A 24,177-nucleotide genomic window follows, 5' to 3' on the forward strand; every position below is an offset into this window, starting at 1 on the left:
GAGTCACTTGACAAAAATTAAAATTAAGAGAATGGAAACTTGCCATCTTGTATTTTTGTCATTTAATTTGTCAACTTTTAGTAGGTCTCCTTGTATGGAGACTAAGTACACTGTTGATTTAGAAATACCTGTAGATTGATACTAGTTTAGTGCAATATCTTGAAGAAACCAAGAGCAAAGGCTTCAGAGTCAGTTGTTTACTTGAGTATGAATGATGAGCTACTGCATGCTAGGGCTGTTCCCAGATAACAGTGGTTAGGAAAATACATGAAGTCTCTCCCCTTGACGAACTCACATTCTGGTGATGGGAGATGGACACTGCAGATCAATGAGCAAGGTCGTTTCAGATTGCTTGAGAGAGATAAAACCTGGAATGGGTTGGAGGAGAAGGCCTTCCATGGAATGCCCCTTTGAGCAGAGTCCTGAGGGTGAGACCACCACACTTGCTTGGGAACAGCAGGGGTAGGGAGTTCTGGGAGTTCATTAGAATTCAGGACAGTTATCCTCAACAAGAGAGGACAGTTGGCCTTGAGGTGAGACAGACCCTGGCTTGCGACATCAAGGGTGGTGCTGGACTGGAGGGATGCTGGAGTGTGGCGGGGGCTGCATCATGGTGGGCCTTGGAAGCCACATTAGCCACTCTGAATTCTCTGCAATGGAAGAGCAGTGTGTTCTGCCTTGAGGGGATTCAGAGTGCTGGGTGGAGACTGGATCCTGGAGGCCTCCCAGTGCTCACCTGACAAGTAGTACAAAAGTGCTGTTGAGGCTGGGCCCTGTGGCTCATGCCTGTAATCCCAGCACCTTGGGAGGCTGAGGCTGGAGAATTGCATGAGGCTTGGAGTTTGAGACCAGCCTGGGCTATATAGCGAGACCTCCTCTCTACAAAACATTTAAAAATTAGCCAGGTGGGGTGGTGCACATCTGTGGTCTCAGCTCCTCGGAAGGCCAAGGCAGGAGGATCACTTGAGCCCAGAAGTTCAAGGTTATAATCAACTGTGATTGCACCACTGCACTCCAGCCTGGGTGACAGAGCAAGACCCGGTCTCTAAAAAATACCAAAAAAGGTGCTGTTGGATTTTACACCATGCGGGTTCATGTGTGCTTACACACACGTTTACATTCCTTTTACTCATTCTTTTTACTTGAGGGTAGCTTTTCCTGCTGTCGTTTATGCATTTATTTAGTAGTTAGGTGGTTTGAACCCCAGAAGGTTAACTGATAGCCAGTGCAGCAAGCAGTAAACATACTGACTAATGGGTCATACTTGCTTTATTACTTTAGTTTTTTAAATTGTTGATAATTACAATAATGCACATGGGCACGGGTCCAAGACAGGAAGAATTATTGTCTGCAGGCAGATCTGCTGTAAGCTGGTAATACAGTCTGATTTACTTTTAAATTTAAATGCCACATAAATCATAGGAAAGATGTCTTTTAACTTGCTTTGAATTTGGAAACAGTGGAGCACTTTCGTATTTTTGTTATTTTCACGGTTTTAATGGGCATTAGAAGTTAAATTGATTTGTTATATCTAGATTGATATCTGAATGTTGTGTGCACCTAATAAAATGTTTAGCAGAATGACTGTATAGAAATTTATATTTAAAATGTAAAGTTTCTCTCTCCCTGCCCTGTGAAAATCATTTTGGCAATTTGTCATATTTTCTTGTTATAAGCAAAGATATGGGTTATTCACCCGAGAATTTCATGCCTTTCAGCATAGCAGAACCTTAGAAATTAAAGGGCCAGGTATGGCGACTCACGCCTGTAATTCTAACACTTTGGGAGTCCAAGGAGGGAGGATTGTTTGAGGCTGGGAGTACAAGACCAGCCTGGGCAATATAGTGGGACCCCGTCTCTGCAAAAAATTTTTGTTTAATTAGCCGGGTGTAGTGGTGTGTGACTGTAGTCCCTGCTACTTGTGGGGCTGAGGTGGGAGGATTGCTTGATCCTGGGAGGTTGAGGCTGCAGTGAGCTCCAGCCTGGGCGACATAGTGAGACTCTGGCTCAAAAACAACAACAAAAACCCACAAGAAAAACGTAAGCCTGTAATTTCCAGTGTTTGGTTTTTATGGAATAATGGAACTAAGAAAAATGTTTTAAATAGATAAGGTTGTTCTTGGTTAATATTACAGAAGAATAATTTTTAAAAAGCAGCTACCTGTTTATTGTTGCCATCATTTTATGAAACCATTTTAATAACAAAAGGTAGAAGAAAATGTTAGAATTCAGGACAGTTATTCTTAAGCGAGGACCATTAGCAGTTCTGTACCCTTACACGTGGATGTGTGCACAACACGTGCACACTAGTCCTTTCTTAGGTTTCTCATTTTTCGGGTGGGCCACTGGAAACCTTTCGTAGACCCTGTTAGTCCCCCTAGTGGATGTTGGGGACCCCCTGCTTTAAAACACTGGCAAAAATCATCATATATATTAAAACATGGATATTTGGCAGGGTGTGGTGGCCTGTAATCCCAGCACTTTGGGAGGCTGAGATGGGCATATCATGAGGTCAGGAGATGGAGACCATCCTGGCCAACATGGTGAAACCCCATCTCTACTAAAAATACAAAAATTAGCTGGGTGTGGTGGCACGTGCCTGTAATCCCAGCTATTTGGGAGGCTGAGACAGGAGAATTGCTAGAACCCGGGAGTCGGAGGTTGCAGTGAGCTGAGATGACGCCACTGCATTCCAACCTGGTGACAGAGGGAGACTCCGTCTCAAAAAAAAAAAGATGTTTTCAGTTGCATGAATTTGTTTTCTTATTTTTTCCCAGATACGTTAAAGGAAACAAGATCTAGTGAAGTCAATTTCAGATCTCTGACACTGGTTATTCGTGTTTGTGGTTTTAACCTCTTGAAGTCAGTTACAGCATTTCAGCCAAAGCTGGAATGTTGGATAGTTTCTCAACTTAGCCTTGGTAAAGTCACTAATCTGAGTGTTTATTTAGTGAAATAGTTGGTCAGAAAAATGGAATATTTTAAAAAGTGTAATTTTTTACAAGTACATGAAATAAACTATGCTTAACCTGATTTTTAGTGGCTGGCTTAATGCATATAAAAACAAAGTATGTATCATAGAGTACCAGGTCAGCCAGAGGAAGCTTATAATTTCTGAGAGTATTGCCAGGTTTGTGCTCAGATATTCTGCAGAAAACCCTTCATCATTTGTATTATTTCTGTCATCTGAATCAATAAGAATGATTTAGAATAAACATTTTATTATTAATATTTAATGAGTAATACTTCTGAGTGTTACTTGAAATCATTTCACTCTCTTAAGGTTTGGGAAACATATCCTTCTACATCCCCCCAGCCCTGCTCTGCACGTACTGGTCAGCACACTCTTAATAACTGCCTAAGTGATGCTGGCCAACAAGTTCAAATGTTAAGCCCAACCTCACACCATTTAGATCATCTTATATTAATTCTGAGGCCTCCTGCCTTCCTGACCTCTGCAGTTAGCGTGACTGACAAAGTATGAGAAATGCCTGCTTTGCTTTGGAGTCACAGTGAATTCTGACTTAGTGAGGGAAGTCGTCTTTGTTTCTAAGCCATGTTTCTCCTGCATGGGGAGTTTTAGGAAAATAGAGTTCCATCTGTTATAGTGTGAAAAAAGTTAATATTGTAAGTGTCTCGTTTAATAACTAAACTTTGAGTAGCACCCTATTTATGTTGCACAGTAGTGAAAACTAAGGTCAAGAGAGATTAAATAACTTCCATGAGATTACATAGCAAGGAAGCAGAATGTCCATCAGGAAAACCAGTTTAGAAAAATAATTTACATAGTGCTCTTCTGATCACAGAAGTGTTTTGATAGTTGCAGATTCATCTTGACTTCACTTCCAAGTCCCGGAAGCTGGGCTAGAGCCAGGAAGTCAGCAACTCATGGCCATTTTCTTTTAAATGTATTAAATCATTCATCTAAACGTCTGGTGACTGAATTCCCACAAAATATGAAGCATTAATGCAACCTGCTTTCCTCATGTCCATAGTTAATGTGTAAAGAAGGAATGTGCACTCTTTTAAACCCATTTCATGCCATCCTGGATTTGGGAAGGATGGCTAGTCATGTGGGGACTTTGTGGCCTCTTCCCTTGTGCACCTTGGGCTCAAGCCCTAGTTCTGCGTAATTGCAGCCAGAGAGTGGAAAGAGCCAGCCTGATGATAGTGATGCTAACGTGCTTGCTCCGCGGCAGGCATTGTGCTCAGCGCTTCTGCGTGTTATCTTAATCGAATCCTCACAACAGGCCTGAGCCATCGGTACGTTAGTAACCCTGTTTTGTAGATTAAAAAATTAAAACCTGGTAATAATGAAAGCTACCAATGCTTGAAGAGCACTTCTATGTGACAAGCACTTTTCAAACCCTTAACATGTATGAACTCATTTAAACATCAAAGCAGCACTGATGTGTAGTTATTATTGTCATTACCTTATAGATGACGAAAGTGAGGCCCAGAGAGGCTAGGTGACCTGCCAGAGTTGGCACAGCCAGTCAGTGATGGAGGTGGAACTCTGTCACGCTGTGTCTGCGCCTTAAAGCCACACTCTTGCTCTTTCTCCCAGGTCAGTAGTGCAGTGAGTAGAAGAGTAATGGCTGGCCGAGGCCAGTCCCTAGTGTCTCCATACCCCCTGGAAATAAGTTTCTTGGACTTCCTGTTTTATAATGGGCGATCAGAAAAAAACACAGGGACTGATGAAGAACCCGTTCATTTGAGAATTTCAGGTGTGTAAACACTGTTCTGCATGATTTTTGTTTTTTTTTTTACATGAAAGTATTTTATGTATTTGTATATTTTAAAAAAAACTTCCCTTAGCTCTCATCTCAGAGACACATACTGAAAGACAGACCTCTATTAAATCATGATGCTTGGCTCCTTACCACTATAATCCAGATGGACAAATTACCATGTTTCCATAAAAAGCATTGGAGACAGCCTAAACCATTTTCAATCTTGGAAATGATACCTCATTTATACTTTAATATTTAAAGCTCTAATAAAAGCTGGGGTTATTTGTATAAATTACTGCCTGTGAAAATAATACCTTACAGCTGGCATATGTCACTGTAAGAATAGTGTCCTTTACACTTGGAGTTTTCCCCCTACACCCAGTTCACCAGTTTCTAATTAGAATTAAGTTTAAATGTTAAAAAATCAAAAGACCAAGAATTTTCCATTCATGTAATGCAAACTCTCAAGAATAGGTTTTTTCATTTTACTGCTATGAAACCGGAAAATGCTTAACAAGAATCCTGCTATTTTATTAGTGGTTTGAAGCTTCACTTCTCTGCTGCTGAAAAAGATACTCCTAAAGTTTCAAACTGTGGTCACTGTTTGGACAGTAAAAAAAATGTGGCATTTCTTACACATTAGGCTCTGGGTCAGAATCATAATAGTCTTCCAATTGCAGAAAAATAGAATTTAATATGTGTACACATGGGGCTTTACTGTATTAGGATGTGTACCCGTGTGTTTATTTTTTTTTGTTGTTGTTGTTGTTGTTGTTTTTGAGATGGAGTCTCGCTCTTTTGCCCAGGCGGAGTTCAGTGGCGTGATCTCGGCTCACTGCAAGCTCCGCCTCCTGGTGGGTTCATGACATTCTCCTGCGTCAGCCTCCCGAGTAGCTGGGACTACAGGTGCCTGCCACTGCGCCCAGCTAATTTTTTGTATTTTTTTTTTTTTTTTAGTAGAGACAGGGTTTCACCGTGTTAGCCAGGATGGTCTCGATCTCCTGACCTCGTGATCCGCCTGCCTCGGCCTCCCAAAGTGCTGGGATTATAGGCGTGAGCCACCATGCCCGGCCCTGGTGTGTTTAGAATAATACACTTTTCAGGTATTGAGCCTGTTCCGATTTTACTTGCTAGTTGGGCTACCTCAAATTGTGTCTTCTCTTTTTGACAGATTAGACTCTTAATATTGAAACAATGCATTCCAGGTTGAAATCTAGGCATATAATAAGCAGAATTCAAAAACACTATTTTGAATAAATTTTAGACTTTAAAAAAAGTTGCAAAAATACTACAAGAGTTCCCCTGTACTGTAACCCTGTTTCCCTTAATGTTGACATCTTGCATAACTCGTAATGCGATGATTAAAACCAGGAGGTTGGCACTGGCACAGCACTGTTAACTGACTTACAGACCTTATTCAAATAATTGCTGCAGTTTTTCCACTAATGTCCTTTTCCTGTTCCGGGATCCTGTCCAGGCACCTGCATTGCATTTACTTGTCATTTCTGCTTAGTCTTCTCAGATCTGTTGCAGTCTCCGGTCTTCCCCGATCAGCACCCTCAAATGTCTCATTGTGGATGAGATTAACGTAGGTGTCTGATGTGTCTCTCTGCTCTCAAGTAATTGTTTTCCCTTTTGTAGCTAATATCTTTGGGGAGATACCTTGAAAGGATACTAAGAACAGGATTTTTTTTTTTTTCCACTTTGTTCAGTTTAGTAAATCTTTGGCGAAGGTTCATGAACATAAATTTGTTTTAATTTGTGAATCTTGAAGTACCTCAGCACTTGAACAAATATGAATGAAAATAATATATAGGATCTTTGTATCTTTTAATAGATGGTCCTTTTACTGACTTATCCTTAAAAAAGGTTTTTGAACAAGAGCGTCGTACCTTTCGCTATCAGTAGCTTGCGAGTGGTAACTAGATGCCTCAAAGGCCTGCTTCATTCCGCGTTTATTAGAACTAGAGCTGTGTTACATTGCCTTCGCAGGGTGAAACTTGAATACTCGTGTGTCTCATAAAGCCGGATTCCTGTTCAAAGAGACCTAATTCTCCCAGTAGTAGATCAAACCATGTTCATGGGGAGATGCTCCCTCTATGGCAGGCACCTTCAGAAGCCCTGCAGCCAGATTTGATCCTGGAATAGTAGCTTCAATGAGGGCAGAGATAACTGGGTGTGCATGTTTGCTTTGGAGTGAGAGGACTGCCTGGTCCCGAGGGCTTTGTGAAGGGAGGTAGGCTTAGATGGGCCCAGGAGTTGCATCACTTGAGGTGATTAAAGGCCCCGATTTAAAGTAGGTTGAGACTTAGATTTATTTAGATTTGCATATTTATTTCCTTAAGCCATTTCAGGTTTTCGACCAAGTTACTAGAAGCACTTTTTACCAAGTTGAATTTCTGTCCTTGGATCGCTAAACTGTTCCCCAAGCCAAATTAATAAAATGGAATTTCTTATTAAGAATGAATTATTAAGCAAAATGGAAGTGCTGGGCTAGGGAAGCAGTTGATGCAATTTGTTTTCCAAGCCTTAAAAGTGCTGCAGTATGCACAGATCACAAGGACTGGCTTTAGTGCCAACACGTGGGGCATTAATTTTTTTGGTAGAGGATTCCGGGTTTACAGGATATCAGAAGTGCTGACTTGGCAGCAAAATCCCATTTGTAACATGTTAGATTAGGAAACAGATTGATTTATATGTTGATGTAATGGATCAAGGCACAGTCTGTGCTTAAGGAAATGGAGAGCACATTAAATAAGGGCATTTTCAAGGTAGAAGTACCAACATTACAGAAAAAATTAGCCTTTTATACTCTAGGTAGGGTTGGGGTATGTTTGATTAGTTGACTCCTAAAACATGGTCCACAGAGGCTTTTTATATTTCAGATGATACCTTCTTGAGGGTCTCTTAAGACCACAAGGATTAATCTTTTTGAACTCAAAAGTGAATCACTACAGCATTTTGCTGTCTGGATTGATTCCAGTTTCTCTGCTTTTTCTTGGTGGTAACTGATGTGAGGATCTGTTGGTGCTTAGCTGCCTCTTCCTGTTGCTTTAACCTCTGGTATTTTAAGATTCTCTTTAGGGAAGATAGTACTGACCATCTCAGGACAGAGCCGAAATGCACTTACCACTGATGTGTTGGCCTTAGTGGTTGACCCATAAACTGAACATTTATACAGTTGGAACTCTTGCGGTCTTTTAGCCAACAACCATAATGAGTAACATGTGGAACATAATCTTTGGTGCTGATAAATGGCTTTTTACAGTGAAATTGACCATTCCACGCTGTGGCTTGGGTGACCTCATGTAACTAATTACATGAGGTCTCTTAGCTATATTCATTTTTGGAATTTAAGGGGTAAATGGTTTCTTAGCTATATTCATTTTTGGAATTTAAGGGGTAAATGGTTTCTCCTGCAGGCTGAACTGCTGACAGATTAAATACCACCTGAAATCTGATTTGTTTAGTAGCTGCCTTTAATGTAAAAATATAGAAGGCCAGAGACAATCTAGGAAACACTGCTCAGAAGCTTTCAGACTTAACTGTGGGAGTTCATTCATAGCAGGTTTAGGAAGCACATTCCTTCCGACCTGTAGATTTGGCTTTTCATATACATATTTATCATGTCTTCTTGGATTTTCTTCACTTAATTCTATCTGAGCTTTTGAGCTTTCGAAGTGGGAAACAAAGGATTCGGGGGAGAGCACTGGTTTCAGTACACGAAAATATCCTTGGGGCTTCCTTACCTTTATCTTTGGATATCCCCATTTTTCTCCACACACAATCCAAGTTTCTAGCCATAATCCTTAGATTACAAAAGAACAGGCCTTTTGGTACACATCTTTTTTTTTTTTTTTTTTTTGAGACAGAGTCTCTGTCTCTGTTGCCCAGTCTGGAGTGCAGTGGCGCAATCTCGGCTTCACTGCAACCTCTGCCTCCTGGGTTCAAGCGATTCTAGTGTCTCAGCCTCCCAAGTAGCTGGGACCATAGGCACGCGCCCCCATGCCAGGCTAATTTTTGTATTTTTAGTAGAGACAGGGTTTCACCACGTTGACCAGGCTGGTCTCGAGCTCCTGACCTCAGGTATCCACCTGTCTCAGCCTCCCGAAGTGCTGGAATTACAGGTATGAGCCACCGTGCCTGGCTTGGTACGCATCTTGAACTAAGTGTGAAAATTAAGCACATCTGTCTTGTGCATCCTTTATACCTTTTAATTATTTGTTTGAATTAAGCACCACTACAGTATTACCTACGAATAGGTGTGTGTTCCTTTCTACACATATCTTTAGGTGTTTTTTCCTTCTTTGGGGGAAGCAGGAACTCACCTTAGTCTGTAGCTTCACGTGCATTCATGCTGAAGGCATAGGGCCTTCTACTTTAATAAATGAGTATTCGTCCCAGCAGGGTAAAGTCAATTCTAGTTAATAAAGGTGCTAATTGTTTGTTGGGTTTAACTGAGGTGTTTTTCAGCCCTGATAGATATTGGCAACATTTTAATTCCAAATTAGCTTTCTCCCAGCTGTCCAACAAGGGTTGGTGCTTCCTTCTCTTATACTAGTAGAAAGCAGGTTCATTTTAATAAGCTTCGAAGCAAAACATATGTCAGATGGTAAATTGGTCCTGGAAAAAGACCATAATATATTTCACAATCAAATTTAAGTTCCTGGTTAGAAGGATCGTTCATGTCTATGTAGTTCATCATCATAAATAAATGAAAGTTTCCTAGAAAATCATACATTTTCCATATATTTTAAAAGTCAGCTAGGCGTGGTATCTCACGCTTATGATCCCAGTCCTTTGGGAGGTCAAGGCAGAAGGATCACTTGAGCCCAAGAGTTTGAGACCAGCCTGGGCAACACAATGAGACCCCATCTCTACCACAATATAAATACGTGTATACTGGGTGTGATGGCGCATGCCTGTGGTCCCTGCTACTCAGGAGATTAAGGCTGGAGGATGGCTTGAGCCCAGGGGGTCGAGACTGTAATGAGCCGAGATTGCCCCACTGCACTCCACCTGGGTGACAGAGCAAGACCCTGTCTCAAAAAAAAAAAAAAAAAAAAAAAGATGGGGGCATCAAAGCTACCCTTTCTTGTTAATAGGAAAACCATGTTAGGTATATGCTGTTTTTAAAAAGAACAACATGGTAGACCATATAATCTAACACTCCTCCTCTACAAGTTTTAACTTAAGAACTGTTATTTATTTATTTAATTTTGAAGAAAGTTTTGCAATTGGGGACTCTTATGGCTATAACCATGAGTAATGGCATATTTCTAGAGAGATGCCTGTGCTTCTCTCTCTGTGTCTCCCCCCTTCCTTCTCTCCTTCCTGCCTCCCTCCCTCCCTGTCTGTCTGCTTTTTTTTTTTTTTTTTTTGAGATGGAGTTTCGCTCTTGTTGCCCAGGCTGGAGTGCAATGGTGTGATCTCTGCTCACCGCAACGTCTGCCTCCCGGGTCCAGGCAGTTCTCCTGCCTCAGCCTCCTGAGTAGTTGGGACTACAGGCATGTGCCACCACACCTGGCTAATTTTGTATTTTTAGTAGAGATGGGGTTTGTCCATGTTGGTCAGTCTGGTCTCAAACTCCTGACCTCAGGTGATCTGCCTGCCTTGGCCTCCCAAAGTGCTGGGATTACAGGTGTGAGCCCCCACGCCCGGCCGATGCCTGTGCTTTTCTCGTGCATGTCTGCAGGAGCCTTGCTGTCATAATGTTACTTCTCACCTATAGCTTCTGAGCTGTTAATGGTTAGACCGCACATAAAAAGTTAAAGGCCAAAGACAGATCTTATGGAATAGTTGATTATTTTTACCCAACATGAGATAAAATTGTTCATGAAATCCCCTTTAGTGTTCGGTGTTTATGAATGATGCCGTCACATTTTGAGTCATGGGAGCCAAACTTGACACCTTCGTCTTCCTCATCCCTCATATCAGTTATCACACCTAGGCCTATTTTAGGCTCTATGGTTTCTTGAATCTCTCTGTCCACCACTCCACCTTAGCCCAAGCTACCATTTATTCCTCTCTTGGAATGTGCAACTGCAGTGTCCTGAATGATTTCCATGCATACACTCATTTCCTTTCAGTCGGTTCTTCACCGTGCAACTAGAGAAATCATCAGAGCTTTGTTATGAAAATAGTAACTTTATGCTTAAAGCCTCTCAACACTTCAGTGGTAAGGACTGAAGTCCTTCTTGGTCTGCAGACTCTTCTCCCGGCATGCTTCTCCCACCATCTCTCTGCCTCAAAATCAACATTGCCTCCATGTGGGATGCTTAAAGCGCTACTCAGGTGTCACTCTCTTTAGGAAGCTTCCTTGATCAGCTTCCTACCCAAGCTTAGGTCAGATTTCCCCTTTTTTGAGATTTGAGTCTCGCTCTCTTGCCTAGGCTGGAGTACAATTGTGCAATCTCGGCTCACTGCAACCTCTGCCTCCCAGGTTCAAGCAGTTTTCCTGCCTCAGCCCCCTGAGTAGCTGTGATTACTGGCATCCGCCACCACGCCTGGCTAATTTGTGTATTTTTAGTAGAGACGGGATTTCGCCATGTTGGCCAGGCTGGTCTCGAACTCCCGACCTCGTGACCTGCCTGCCTTGGCCTCCCAAAGTGCTAGAATTACAGGTGTGAGCCACCGCGCCTGGCCCAGATTCCTTTTTTATGTGCTTTCTCAATGCTGTTTTCTTTTCCTTCTTAGGACATTTGGGAATGTGGTCACAACTTTTTGTGAGTTTTAACTCTTGCATTAGAGCCCCAAGAAAGCAGGTCATGACTTTTTTGCCCACTCTTAAATCCTAAACACTTAACATGTTGCTTTGCAAAATAGTAGTTGCTCAATAAAATTTTGTTTTCTGGGTAAATTAGGTAAAATTATTGGAATTTTAGTAATTCTCCACTTTCATGATTTGGTGTGTGCAAAGGATTAGAAAGTAGATTTGCTTTTACGAGGACAAACTGCAGTTGGATTATATGTTCTAAAGTTAGAAGTACCCCAGATGGGGATTGAGGGTTAGATTTTTCCTTCGCCTAAGTCTCAGGATACAAAATCAATGTGCAAAAATCACAAGCATTCCTATACACCAATAACAGAGCTAAATCATGAGTGAACTCCCATTCACAATTGCTTCAAAGAGAATAAAATACCTAGGAATCCAACTTACAAAGGATGTTTGAAGTTCTCCTCTTCAAGGAGAACTATAAACCACTGCTCAATGAAATAAAAGAGGACACAAACAAATGGAAGAACATTCCATGCTCATGGATAGGAAGAATCAATACTGTGAAAATGGCCATACTGCCCAAGGTGATTTATAGATTCAATGCCATCCCCATGAAGCTACCAATGACTTTCTTCACAGAATTGGAAAAAACTACTTTAAAGTTCATATGGAACCAAAAAAGAGCCCACATTGCCAAGACAATCCTAAGCCGAAAGAACAAAGCTGGAGGCATCACACTACCTGACTTCAAACTATACTTCAAGGCTACAGTAAGCAAAACAGCATGGTACTGGTACAAAAACAGAGATACAAGACCAATGGAACAGAACAGAGCCCTCAGAAATAATACCACACATCTACAACCATCTGATCTTTGACAAACCTGAGAAAAACAAGAAATGGGGAAAGGATTCCCTATTTAATAAATGGTGCTGGGAAAACTGGCTAGCCATATGTAGAAAGCTGAAACTGGATCCCTTCCTTACACCTTATACAAAAATTAATTCAAGATGGATTAAAGACTTAAATGTTAGACCTAAAACCATAAAAACCCCAGAAGAAAACCTAGGCAATACCATTCAGGACACAGGCATGGGCAAGGACTTCATGACTAAAACAGCAAAAACAATGGCAACAAAAGCTAAAATTGACAAATGGGATCTAATTAAACTAAAGAGCTTCTGCACAGCAAAAGAAACTACCATCAGAGTGAACAGACAACCTTGGGAGAAAATTTTTACAGTCTACCCATCTGACAAAGGGCTAATATCCAGAATCTACAAATAACTTAAAACAAATTTACAAGAAAAAATCAAACAACCCCATCAACAAGTGGGCTAAGGATATGAACAGATACTTCTCAAAAGAAGACATTTATGCAGCCAACAGACACATGAAGAAATGCTCATCATCACTGGCCATCAGAGAAATGCAAATCAAAACCACAATGAGATACCATCTCACACCAGTTAGAATGGCCAGTCATTAAAAAGTCAGGAAACAACAGGTGCTGGAGACGATGTGGAGAAATAGGAACACTTCTTACACTGTTGATGGGAGTGTAAACTAGTTCAACCATTGTGGAAGACAGTGTGGCGATTCCTCAAGGATCTAGAACTAGAAATACCATTTGACCCAGCCATCCCATTACTGGGTATATACCCAATGGATTATAAATCATGCTGCTATAAAGACACGTGCCACACGTATCTTTATTGCAGCACTATTCACAATAGCAAAGACTTGGAACCAACCCAAATGTCCATCAGTGATAGACTGGATTAAGAAAATGTGGCACATACCATGGAATACTATGCAGCCATAAAAAGGATGAGTTCATGTCCTTTGTAGGGACCTGGATGAAGCTGGAAACCATCATTCTGAGCAAACTATCGCAAGGACAGAAGACCAAACACCGCATGTTCTCACTCATAGGTGGGAATTGAACAATGAGAACACTTGGACACAGGATGGGGAACATCACACACTGGGTCCTGTCGTGGGGTGGGGGGAGGGGGCAGGGATAGCCTTAGGATATATACCTTATGTAAATGACAAGTTAATGGGTGCAGCACACCAGCATGGCACACGTCTACCTGTGTAACAAACCTGCACGTTGTGCACATGTACCCTAGAACTTAAAGTATAATAAAATAAATACATAAATAAGGTTTTTCCTTTGCCTTTCACTTCGATCATACACATCCAAAAGTCACTTTTTATTATGTTCTAGCTCCTGGGAAAAGGATTTGTTTGTGAAGATACAAATAGTAAATAATTAAGGTTTTTAAAAGGTGAATTCTGTCACATAGACCTGAATGACTGTTGCCTCTGTGCTAGCCTTTTTGGAGTAAACCTGCAATTTTTTTCCCTTTGGTAGGCTCTTGCAGCCAATGCCGGAACAGGATTTGCTGTTGCTGAGCCTCAAATCGCAATGTTTTGTGGGAAGTTAAATATGCATGTGAACATTCAGACCGGGAAATGGGAACCTGATCCAACAGGCACCAAGAGCTGCTTTGAAACAAAAGAAGAAGTTCTTCAGTACTGTCAGGAGGTAAGAGTGTTGATCTGTTATTTTTCTGGGGCAGGGTTGAATCTGTTAACCTTAGAAATAGGTATTCTGTCATTCTCTTTTGACCTAAGACCAAGATGCTAATGACCAGGGCCCCAAGCCTTTTGTTTCTAAATGTGTGGTATGACTGAGACCTCTCAAAGGCTTTGCCTGCGTGTTCTGTGAGCTCTCAGTTCTTTAAGGAAGGGATACTGCAGAAGCCCGGCAAGTGCCATGGAAGTGCAGCCTGGTTCTCATCCTCCCTCTTGTCTTGGAAGATGGAAAACAAAACATGTCTCCTTACTGACAGAAAGCCACCAGTATTGTAAATGATCATCTCAGGTCTGATTCAACCTTGTGTTAAAGAGAAAATGATATGAGATATTATAACTTGTATTTATTTTTTCTGATAGAGACAGGGTCTTGCTACATTGGCCAGGGCGCTCTCAAACTCCTGGCCTCAAGCAATCCTCCCGAGCTTCCCAAAGTGCTGGGGTTATAGGCATCAGCCACCACTTCTTACCAAGATGAGCATACAGGGCCACGGTGAAGTTGTTCTATAATTTCATTGACAGACGTTTCCATAGACTTGCCTCACGGACTCATCAGTTCAACACCTACCCTACAAGCAAACTTGACATCTCATGAATTTGTTTTGGGCTAAAAGCGTGCTGCTTTTGTTTGTCCTTAAATACATATCCCTTTTGAAAAGAGAATGTGTGGAAGTGTTCAGAAATCTAACCTGTCAAAACTAATACATTATCTTTTTATTTGATGACTTCAGTTAGAGCCAGGGGTAATGGAGTGGAACTTCAGATGTATGTAGGGTAAGGGTGGAGGCTGAGTAAACTTAGACACGCCGTCCTTACTTGCAAGTGTGTGTGTGTCTGCAGATTGATTTATTGTGTGTGTTTTTGTTTTCTTAACAGATGTATCCAGAGCTACAGATCACAAATGTGATGGAGGCAAACCAGCGGGTCAGTATTGACAATTGGTGCCGGAGGGACAAAAAGCAATGCAAGAGTCGCTTTGTTACACCTTTCAAGTGTCTTGGTGAGTGTTCTTAGTTACTTTTCAGGAAGTGCCAGCCCCCTCCCATTTTAAATTTAATTTTCTCTTGGCTCACAGTGAAATATTTACACCTGGTAAGCTGAGTGCGACATGAATTTATTGGGGAGAATTTCTCTTAGGGGTGTTGACTGGCTTCGAGTGTCAGTGGTTGACCTCCTCTCAGTGATGACTAACTCTGCCTTCCCATTGTAGACATCCTTACTCAGGACTGAATAAGGGGGCTACCCACAGAGCAATTGCACTTATGACCTCACATTGTTTGATATCAGTGGTTTACGGTGATAGTGGTGAGTAGTATTAAAGAAAGCAGCCCCAGGAGAAGAGTCTTCTGTTTCCCTTACTTTCATCCCACACACGTTTGCACCATTTGACCAAATTTCTGGTAGTTTTCAGGAGAAAGAAAAGTGATTTATGGCAGCCTGTGGACAGTCAAGGGTACCGGGGCCAGGGCTTATAGGACCTGCCATTCTGAAGGGTTTGGGGCTGGTAAGGGTGTTCCTGATTCTGTGTTGCTGATATCAACATTCAGAGCCAATTTGAGTAAAATGGTAACAGTTTGTTATGCAGAAACAGAGTTGTTGCTTCAAATGCTCAGGGAGTATATTCATTTTAACTATTTGTGCCTGATACATTGGAATTACACTCACATATCTGTGGTCTGGGTGATTCAGGAACAGATTTGGTCACAGAAACTTCAAAGGGCAAAACAATCAATTTTAGATTAGCCCTGACGGGATTAAAGGAGATACAGCATTAATGTAGACATCCTGAGTGGTTCTGGAGCTGTATGTAATTGGAACTCTTAACTTATTCTCCTCTCTCCCTTCTTTAAAACCTTTCCTTCCACTGCTGATGGCAGCAAAATGGAATGTGATACTTTTTCTCATTCTCACTGTAGCCGGGCCACAGGAAGAAGCGGGGCCCCTGAACAACAGTGTTTAAAGTGTGTGGCAGTTAACTTTGTTTTAAAAGTATTGGTGAGGAGAAAGAGGGACATCATGTGTGCTTACCACCGTTTACTTTAAAACTGGGTATCTCAAGGTTGGGAGACTTGTTAAAAATGTTGTGTGATGTGGTTTAAGGATGTTTTCTATTCTGTTTGGCTCTGAGAAATCTCTAGGTATGAGGTTTCATTTGTTCGTTAAAAAAATTCTCAAACTAAAAGTGAAATGAGATTATCCTGGAATATTTGTAGACAGTGGATAGAAAGTGCTTGAAATCATTCCTTCTGCATCACTCCCCCTAAAGACTTTGCAGCCTGATTATCTCCTCTTGTTTGTCCTTGTCACCTTCCAGCTTCACTCCCCACCCAGACCCTCTGAGTGGGACCTGGGAGACTCTTTGATTCTTCTGTTATCCTTTATCTCCCTGTATCCGGTCAGTTTCTGAGCCAGCCTGATACTTACTTCTTAAATAGGCTTATAGTCATGATTTTCAAACTGTGCGCCGAGGCACCTCGGGGCATTGCAGCAGAACTCACAGGGCATTCCGGGATATTTTTGATTTTTCAAGGGAAATGTAGTGACATCTGTCAGGCATTCTGCAAACTACTAGCTGGAAGTAATGTACAGTTTCATCATGAGATCATTTATTTTGATGACTTCATATCTCTGTGAAGCTATGTTTTTAGTTATTCCTGTGATAAAAAGCAGGTATCTTTTGAAAATCGCTGAGAAAGAAATGAAGGTGATGGTGTTCGGTCTGATTGCAGTTGGGGGAGATGTGCAGGGCCCAGTGGGCACTAAGGTGACAGGACATAGTGCTTATTAAGTTGTTGGGTCTGACTACTCAATTTTTCGGTATTATTTTAGCCTAGGAGTCCTGTGAAAAAAATTCCTAAGACACTCAGGGTGCTGTGAGTCGAAAATGTGGTCATCGTGGGCTTGTGTCCTCTTCCTGCATCAGATTCCCACTGCCCTAGCTCAGCCTGTGGTCACTTCTTGTCTGGGCCGAGAGCAGCCTCCATGCTGTTTCTCAGTGCTGGCTGTCCAATCTGTTGCCTGCAGATTGAAAATGAAGACCAAATCATGTCTCTCATGCACAAAATCTTAAAAAAGAATGTTGAAACTCCTTAGCGTGGCTTCAAAACTCCATGATCTGGCCCTTGCTCAACTCTCCTCTGTTCTCTGTGATCTCATGCTTTAGGTTTTACCAGCATCGACCACCCCAGGGTGCTGGGTCACGCACCATCCAGCTCTCAGCATTTGGAATGGCTTTCCTCTGCTGACTTTGCTTGGGAAGTTCTTCCTGCAAGGCTTACCTCACGAGTTGCCTCCTTTAAAGGGAGCCTTTCCTGGTCTTATTTTCTATCCATTCATCCAGGTTTCTGTAATACTCCTTGCTGTTGCCATTGCACTTATCACACTGTACCATGATTGTTTATAGACCTTTCTCCAACTATGCTGTGAACACCTTGCCAGCAGCGACCCTGCTTTAAGTCTTTTTTGTCAACCTCAGCACCATGGTAGTGCCTAGAATATAGAATATACTGTTTACGATAATTATAACACAAAAATACTACTATAGTTGGTACACAACAGAAATTTTATTTTATTGCTTTATTTCCCAAATGATAGAGTTTAAATTTGTTAGCATGTTACAGAACCAAACAATAATATTGTCGTTAATGAAATGCATAAAAGACAGTTTAACCATAATCCATTTGGTACCTTCTTTGCATTGTGGTCACTGAATAAAGCATTATACAATCTTTGGTGTTACTTCAGACGGTTATTCATATTTACCCCAGCATCCATTTAGACAACTTAACCAGTCGGTAGAGCTATCCATTGATATTTTTGCATAAGCACAGTTGCCTGAGCCTAAACTAATAAGGGGTGACATGACTGGAGTTTAAGGGAGGGAGTAGGAAAGACATATTGCAATTCTCCCTTATCAGTTAGATTCTGATGTCTCCCTGCCCCTTCTGCCGTCACCCCCACTTCCAGCACCCAGGCAGAACTGACATCATTTAGTTAATAATGGCCACCAACTTTTCCCCCGTAGACTCCTTAGAAAGCCTTTTGATGATAGTCTTCTAGAGTTGCTATTGCTTTTTTAAATTAAAAATAATAGTTTAAAAATAATTTCAAATTTACAGGATAGTTACAAAAATGGCACAGAGTTCCTCTGTGCACCCTTCACCCAGATTTCAGATTTTCCAACTGTTAACATTTGATTAATGTGGTAAAAAACCTTATTCTCCCTTCCCACTACCCCTCACACACATACTCGTGGTTTGTTGTTTTTTGAATCATTTGGCGATAAGGCAAACATGGTATCCTTATGCCTTAATACTACAGTGTGTATTTTTAAAAAGCAAGGAAATTCTGCTACGTAACCATGGTATAATCATCAAAAATCAAGATTTTGTAGACAATATCTAGTTGATCCAATATCTAATCTACAGACCCTACTCAGGTTTCACCTGTTGTTATAATAACATCCAGGATCTAATCTAAGATTACATGTTGCATATTTCCTTGTCCTTTGTGACACTGATTTTTTTTTTTTAAACTACAGACCAGTTCCTTTATAGAAAAGTTTTCAATTAGCAATGATCACGCCTCCGATAAACCTCATTGGCTACGATACTGCCACTGCTCAGTTCCTTTATAGAATGCCTTGCAATTTGTGTTTTTCTGTGATCCTTTTGATTTATTCATTTTTGAGGGGAGTATCACAGAAGTGTTCTCACTGCATCATAGTTGGAGTAGCGCTATACCAGTTTGTTTCATCACCTGGCTAAGATGGTGTCTACATTCATTTGTCTTATTATGTACACATTGTCTGCATTTGGCCAGTGGGGGCCCCTTTATGCTGGTTCCTGTGTCCTTTTAACATGTCCCTATCATTCTTTGAGAACTTTACTTTCTGATAACAAAAGATTCTTCAAGTCCATTCTGTATTTTCCCTACTCCACTCCTGGAATCTGTTTTCTCTGAGACACCATGGTTTCTTTTAGTGGGGAATGCTGTTTTGAAATCCAGATCTGGGCCTTAGGTGATTTTTTTTGTTTGTTTTTGGTTATTTTTGGACAGAGATTTGGACAGGTAGTGTTATTGCAGTATGAAAACTACTAAAGTTCTGATTTAATATCTACTTTGAAAAACTCATCTCGGCAGCTTTGAGGTGCTGTCTTCTGCATTTGTACCTTGGTCTGTTGGCATAGCTCACTTGTCCATTGCAGGTGTCCTTTTGCAAGTCTTCTAGCCTTTGAGTTCATGACAGCCATTGACAGTTCACTCTGTTCCTGGTGTGGACCCCTGTGCAAGGTGAATGTTCCACTCGTGAGAGGCAGCGTGGATCCTTCACTTCTCTGAACGCTGTTTTCCCTGAAACATACCTCGGGTGACCACCAGGCCTCATTACATAAGGCTGTTTTCTCCCACCTGGGTGCAGCTTTTACCAGCTCCCTAAATTACATGGTTTTCCTGTTTGCACCTGGAGTGTGCTTTTGAGGTACATTTATTTTTTTTGATTTTTAATTTTTGTGGCTACATGGTAGGTGTCTGTATTTATGGAGTACACGAGATATTTTGGTACAGGCATATAGTGTGTATAGTCGTGTCATGTAGTAGATATACGCATGGGTGTTGGTGTTGGAGGCTTCCTCAAGTAGGTAAACAGCCTTTGTTATTTATTCTGAGAGGAATTTCAGCAACTCTGAAAGCTCTAAAACCTGGATGGCTGCCACAGCACTACTGGAGAGAAGTAGTAGGAAAGAAAAGCTGAATCACAGGGATGATTAGAAATTGGAGATAAATCCTAACTGCAGTTTAAATGAATATTGTATAGGTTAGGTTTTGCTATATTGCCATATTCATTGATCAGCAAAAACAGTAGAGCTTTATGTTTGTCCAGTGACTTAGGAAATTGTGGCAATTATATTATACTCCGCTGATTAAATTGAGGATGTTACCAGCTGGAATATAAATTATTAAAGTGAGAGCAAACCATTTTCAATGTTCTGTAAAACAGAGTAATACTGATCTGCCTAGGTAAATTTTTTTCCCTAGGAGCTTCTGATAAAAAATTGTAGCAAAGGCAAAGAGTAGCAATGAAATGATAGAGCGGATGCTGGGGTTGAAATGTGTTTCCTCTTTCAGTCTGCTTTTTAAAAAGGGGTTTATTTTTCAATAAAAGAAGTTTGCATTGGGAGAAGGGGACAAAAACAATTATTTTCAGTTTCTGTACTAAGTTAACTGTGATTAACATTTTGGGGTATAGGTGAACTTTTTTTCCTTTGGATACACATGGAAGTGTATATACTTTTAAATATTTTTTCCCTAACTGTGATTATACAACGTATGCTCCTCTGTTTATTTTTATTTGGCATTTATTGAGCTTTTATTATTATGTGCTACTTTTAGGGATACATACATCTTTGAATAAAAGATAAGGTTGGGAAAAAAAAAAGATAAAGTTGGCCTTAAGTAACTAGCCTGAAGAAGGGGTTAGAGATATGCAGTGGGTTTCCTTTTGTTTGTTTGTTCAGTGATTTTAAAAATTATTAAACCGCCATGGAAAAAGGTCCATGTTAAATATACACATAAGCCATATTTCTTGTAACCCCATACTATTCTGTCGTATATATGTATCATTTAATTAATTCCCTCTTGATGGACATTTAGGTTTGTTCTAGTTTTTTGATACTAATAACACTAATGAACATTTTAATTCACTTGCCTAGTTATTTCCTTAGGGGGTGTGTGTATTTTTTTTTCTTTTTTTCTTTTTATTTTTAAGGCAGGGTCGCTGTCACCCAGGCTGAAGTGCAGTGGCGCGATCTCGGCTCACTGCAGCCTTTGTCCCGCGTGTCCCCCCTTCCACCCTGCAGCTGAGATTACAGGCATTCACCACCACGCCTGGCTAATTTTTACTATTTTTAGTAGAGACGAGGTTTCCCCATGTTGGCCAGGCTGGTCTTGAACTCCTGACGTCAAATGATCCGCCTGCCTCAGCCTCATAAAGTGCTGGGATTACAGGCGTGAGCCACTGCGTCCAGACATCCTTAGGGTATATTTTTAGAACTGGAATTGTTGAATCAAAGAGTACTGTTAAAAAATCTATATATATTTTTAGGCCAGGCGTGGTGGCTCATGCCTGTAATCACAGCACTTTGGGAGGCTGGGATGGGAGGATCATTTGAGATCAGGAGTTCAAGACCAGCCTGACCAACATGGTGAAACCCCGTCTCTACTAAAAACAGTAAAAATTAGCTGGGTGTGGTGGCGAACGCCTGTAATGTCAGCTACTCAGGAGGCTGAAGCAGAAGAATTACTTGAACCTGGGAGGCAGAGGATGCAGTGAGCCAAGATCGCGCCACTGTACTCCAGCCTGGGTGATGGTGTGAGACTCCATCTTAAAAAAAAAAAAAAAAAAAAAAGTTAAATTTTAGAGTTTAGTTTGTTTTCAAATTCAGTGGTGTTCTTTTTTGATTTTTAGAGCTCAAACAGATTGACTCAGTCATGGAATAGCTGAAGATTAGTGGCATTTAATTTTATGGTTTAGCATGGAATTAATTATTTTATTAAATTTTTGGCATTTCCAAAGTTTTGATTTTAAACTTTAATTCTGAAATATTATACCAAGCATCCTGAAGAGATAAAACATAATGTGATGGTTGCTCGTATGCTCACCCTCCTGATTTCAGTTCTTCAATGTTCTGTCATGTTTGCTTCATCTCCCATCTTTTTTTTTTTTTCTGAGACGGAGTCTCTGTTGCCCAGGCTGGAGTGCAGTGGCATGATCTCGGCTCACTGCAACCTCAGCCTCCTGAGTAGCTGGAATTACAGGCGCATGCCACCATGCCTGGCTAATTTTTGTATTTTTAGTAGAGATGGGGTGTCACCATGCTGGCCAGGCTGGTCTCAGTTCTTTTGCAACATTTACATGCATGTATAAACAATGTTTTTGTGTTTTAAAATTTACATTAATGGCATCATACTGTATCTGACCTTTTACAACTTGCTTTTGCTTTGCATCATTTTTTAGTTTATCCAAGGTGTTGTATAGGTTTAGTTAAAGGTTGTGTTTCTGACCAGGCACAGTGGCTCACGCCTGTAATCCTAGCGCTTTAGGAGGCCGAGGCCGGGGTGGATCACAAGGTCAGTAGATCGAGACCATCCTGGCTAACATGGTGAAAACCCGTCTCTCTACTAAAAATACAAAAAATTAGATGGGCGTGGTGGCACGTGCCTGTAGTCCCAGCTATTTGGGAGGCTGAGGCAGGAGAATCCTTGAACCTGGGAGGCAGAGGTTGTAGTGAGCTGAGATTGCGCCACTGCACTCTAGCCTGGGTGACAGAGCGAGACTCCATCTCAAAAAAAAAAAAAAAAAAAAAAAAGTTGTACTGTTTCTATAGAATATAGATTAGTAGTGAAATTGCTGCTTTAAATTTTTTTTGATGTTGCAATTGTACATGTAAAAGTGAGGTTTTACAAATTAAAGTGCATTAACTGTTGCTTAAATATAGATTGCTTTATGAGTATGGTTGAATAGTTCGTATAAAACTAGTTCCTCAAGACTTCACAGTAACATTAACATCAATAATGCCTACCAGGTGTCAGTTTCTGTTTTTATTTTAAACAACAAACCCACATGTGGAACAATAGTTTCTGTTCTAAGCTTTTCTTGTTGTATAGATTATGTCATTTAGTCCCCACAAGATAAAGAAACCGAGGGATAGAAAGGTTAAGTAACTTGGCTAAGATTACTCTGCTAGTAAATGACAGTGCTGAGATTGAACCCTGGCATTCAACCCTACATATTCTTTTCCTTAAGTATACACTTTTGTTGCTTAACAACAATGTTAAGCAAATGAACAAATATAAAAACAGCCTAGTTAATTCAGAATAATCACATTAAACCATGTGAGTTGGTGGTTGGATGTCAGAATTGAAGTAATTTCTACTTAGATTGAGTATCAGGGTTGTTCGTTCTCGTAGAGGCAGATTCTAGCTTACCATTGGTGTTTTTGCTATTTTTAAGCAATGCTTATAAGTCTAGTTGATTGCTAAAGCCTGTTTGCAGGTACTGCCTCCCCTAGAGCCTTTGGGGTCCTCAAGGGTAAGCAGTGTGTCAGGCTCACTTTCACATTCCTGCTTCAGTGTCACATTGAGCTGTTTGATCCCAAAGTCCCTGTGCTAGCAGTGCTGAGAAACCTGACTGCCATTTGTAATGCTGTTTTCATGTGGGGGGACTGTTACACTGCTACAGCTTGTCATGTCAGGAGCCCATCTTCCCCTACTTACACATCAGCAACTCCCTTTCTCTTACCACTGGGGCAATAGAAAGACTGACTTCAGTGCTTGCGCCCGAGGCCCAAGGCAGAGGATCCTGAGAGACCCATCCATGATGGCGAGGCTGGGGTGGGTCTGTGTAGACTTCCCACTAGCTGAGCCCTGAGCCCTTTCTTAGACCACATTACTTTCTCATGATATTTTCAGGGTTTTCCCCCCTTAACGTCAGAGGTTAGTCTGCCTGCTGCATCTTCCTGCCACTGCTTCCCGCATCTCTCCTTGGGCTAAGCACCCTTCTCGCCCTCTCTTCCTCTCCCTCCACACTGTCTGGAGCACATGGCAGACATATGCCAAGTGTAGATTACTGAGCCTTACCTTATATGACTGAATCAGAGTCTTGGGGTGATCATCCAGTGATGTGTGTATTGTATGTTTCCAACTTTTTATTGTGGCAAATTAAAAACATGGCCACACAAGAGACGATGATGCCATTCACCCCCACGCACTGGCCGCCCAACAAGAGACGATGATGCCATTCACCCCCACGCACTGGCCGCCCAACAAGAGACGATGATGCCATTCACCCTCACGCACTGGCCGCCCAACAAGAGACGATGATGCCATTCACCCTCACGCACTGGCCGCCCAACAAGAGACGATGATGCCATTCACCCCCACGCACTAGCCGCCCAACAAGAGACGATGATGCCATTCACCCCCACGCACTGGCCGCCCAACAAGAGACGATGATGCCATTCACCCCCACGCACTGGCCGCCCAACAAGAGACGATGATGCCATTCACCCTCACGCACTAGCCGCCCAACAAGAGACGATGATGCCATTCACCCCCACGCACTAG

The 24,177-nt window shown here is 41.4% G+C and overlaps 1 protein-coding gene and 1 pseudogene across 8 annotated transcripts in view; one reads left to right on the forward strand and one right to left on the reverse strand.

Moving 5' to 3' along the window:
* APLP2 (amyloid beta precursor like protein 2) overlaps nucleotides 1-24,177 on the forward strand; it is a 73,485-nt gene that overhangs the window by 23,540 nt on the left and 25,768 nt on the right. For all 8 annotated transcript variants that reach the window (XM_002822703.6, XM_009247259.4, XM_002822702.6 and 5 more), the window contains exons 2-3: nucleotides 13,832-14,005; nucleotides 14,932-15,055. In XM_002822703.6, coding sequence (XP_002822749.1) covers nucleotides 13,832-14,005; nucleotides 14,932-15,055 — 298 coding nt within the window. The remainder of the gene's footprint in view (nucleotides 1-13,831; nucleotides 14,006-14,931; nucleotides 15,056-24,177) is intronic.
* On the reverse strand, nucleotides 18,516-18,684 carry LOC112135694 (U4 spliceosomal RNA; annotated as a pseudogene).

This window comes from Pongo abelii, chromosome 9 (genome assembly GCF_028885655.2).
Source record: "Pongo abelii isolate AG06213 chromosome 9, NHGRI_mPonAbe1-v2.0_pri, whole genome shotgun sequence".
NCBI lineage: Eukaryota > Metazoa > Chordata > Mammalia > Primates > Hominidae > Pongo > Pongo abelii.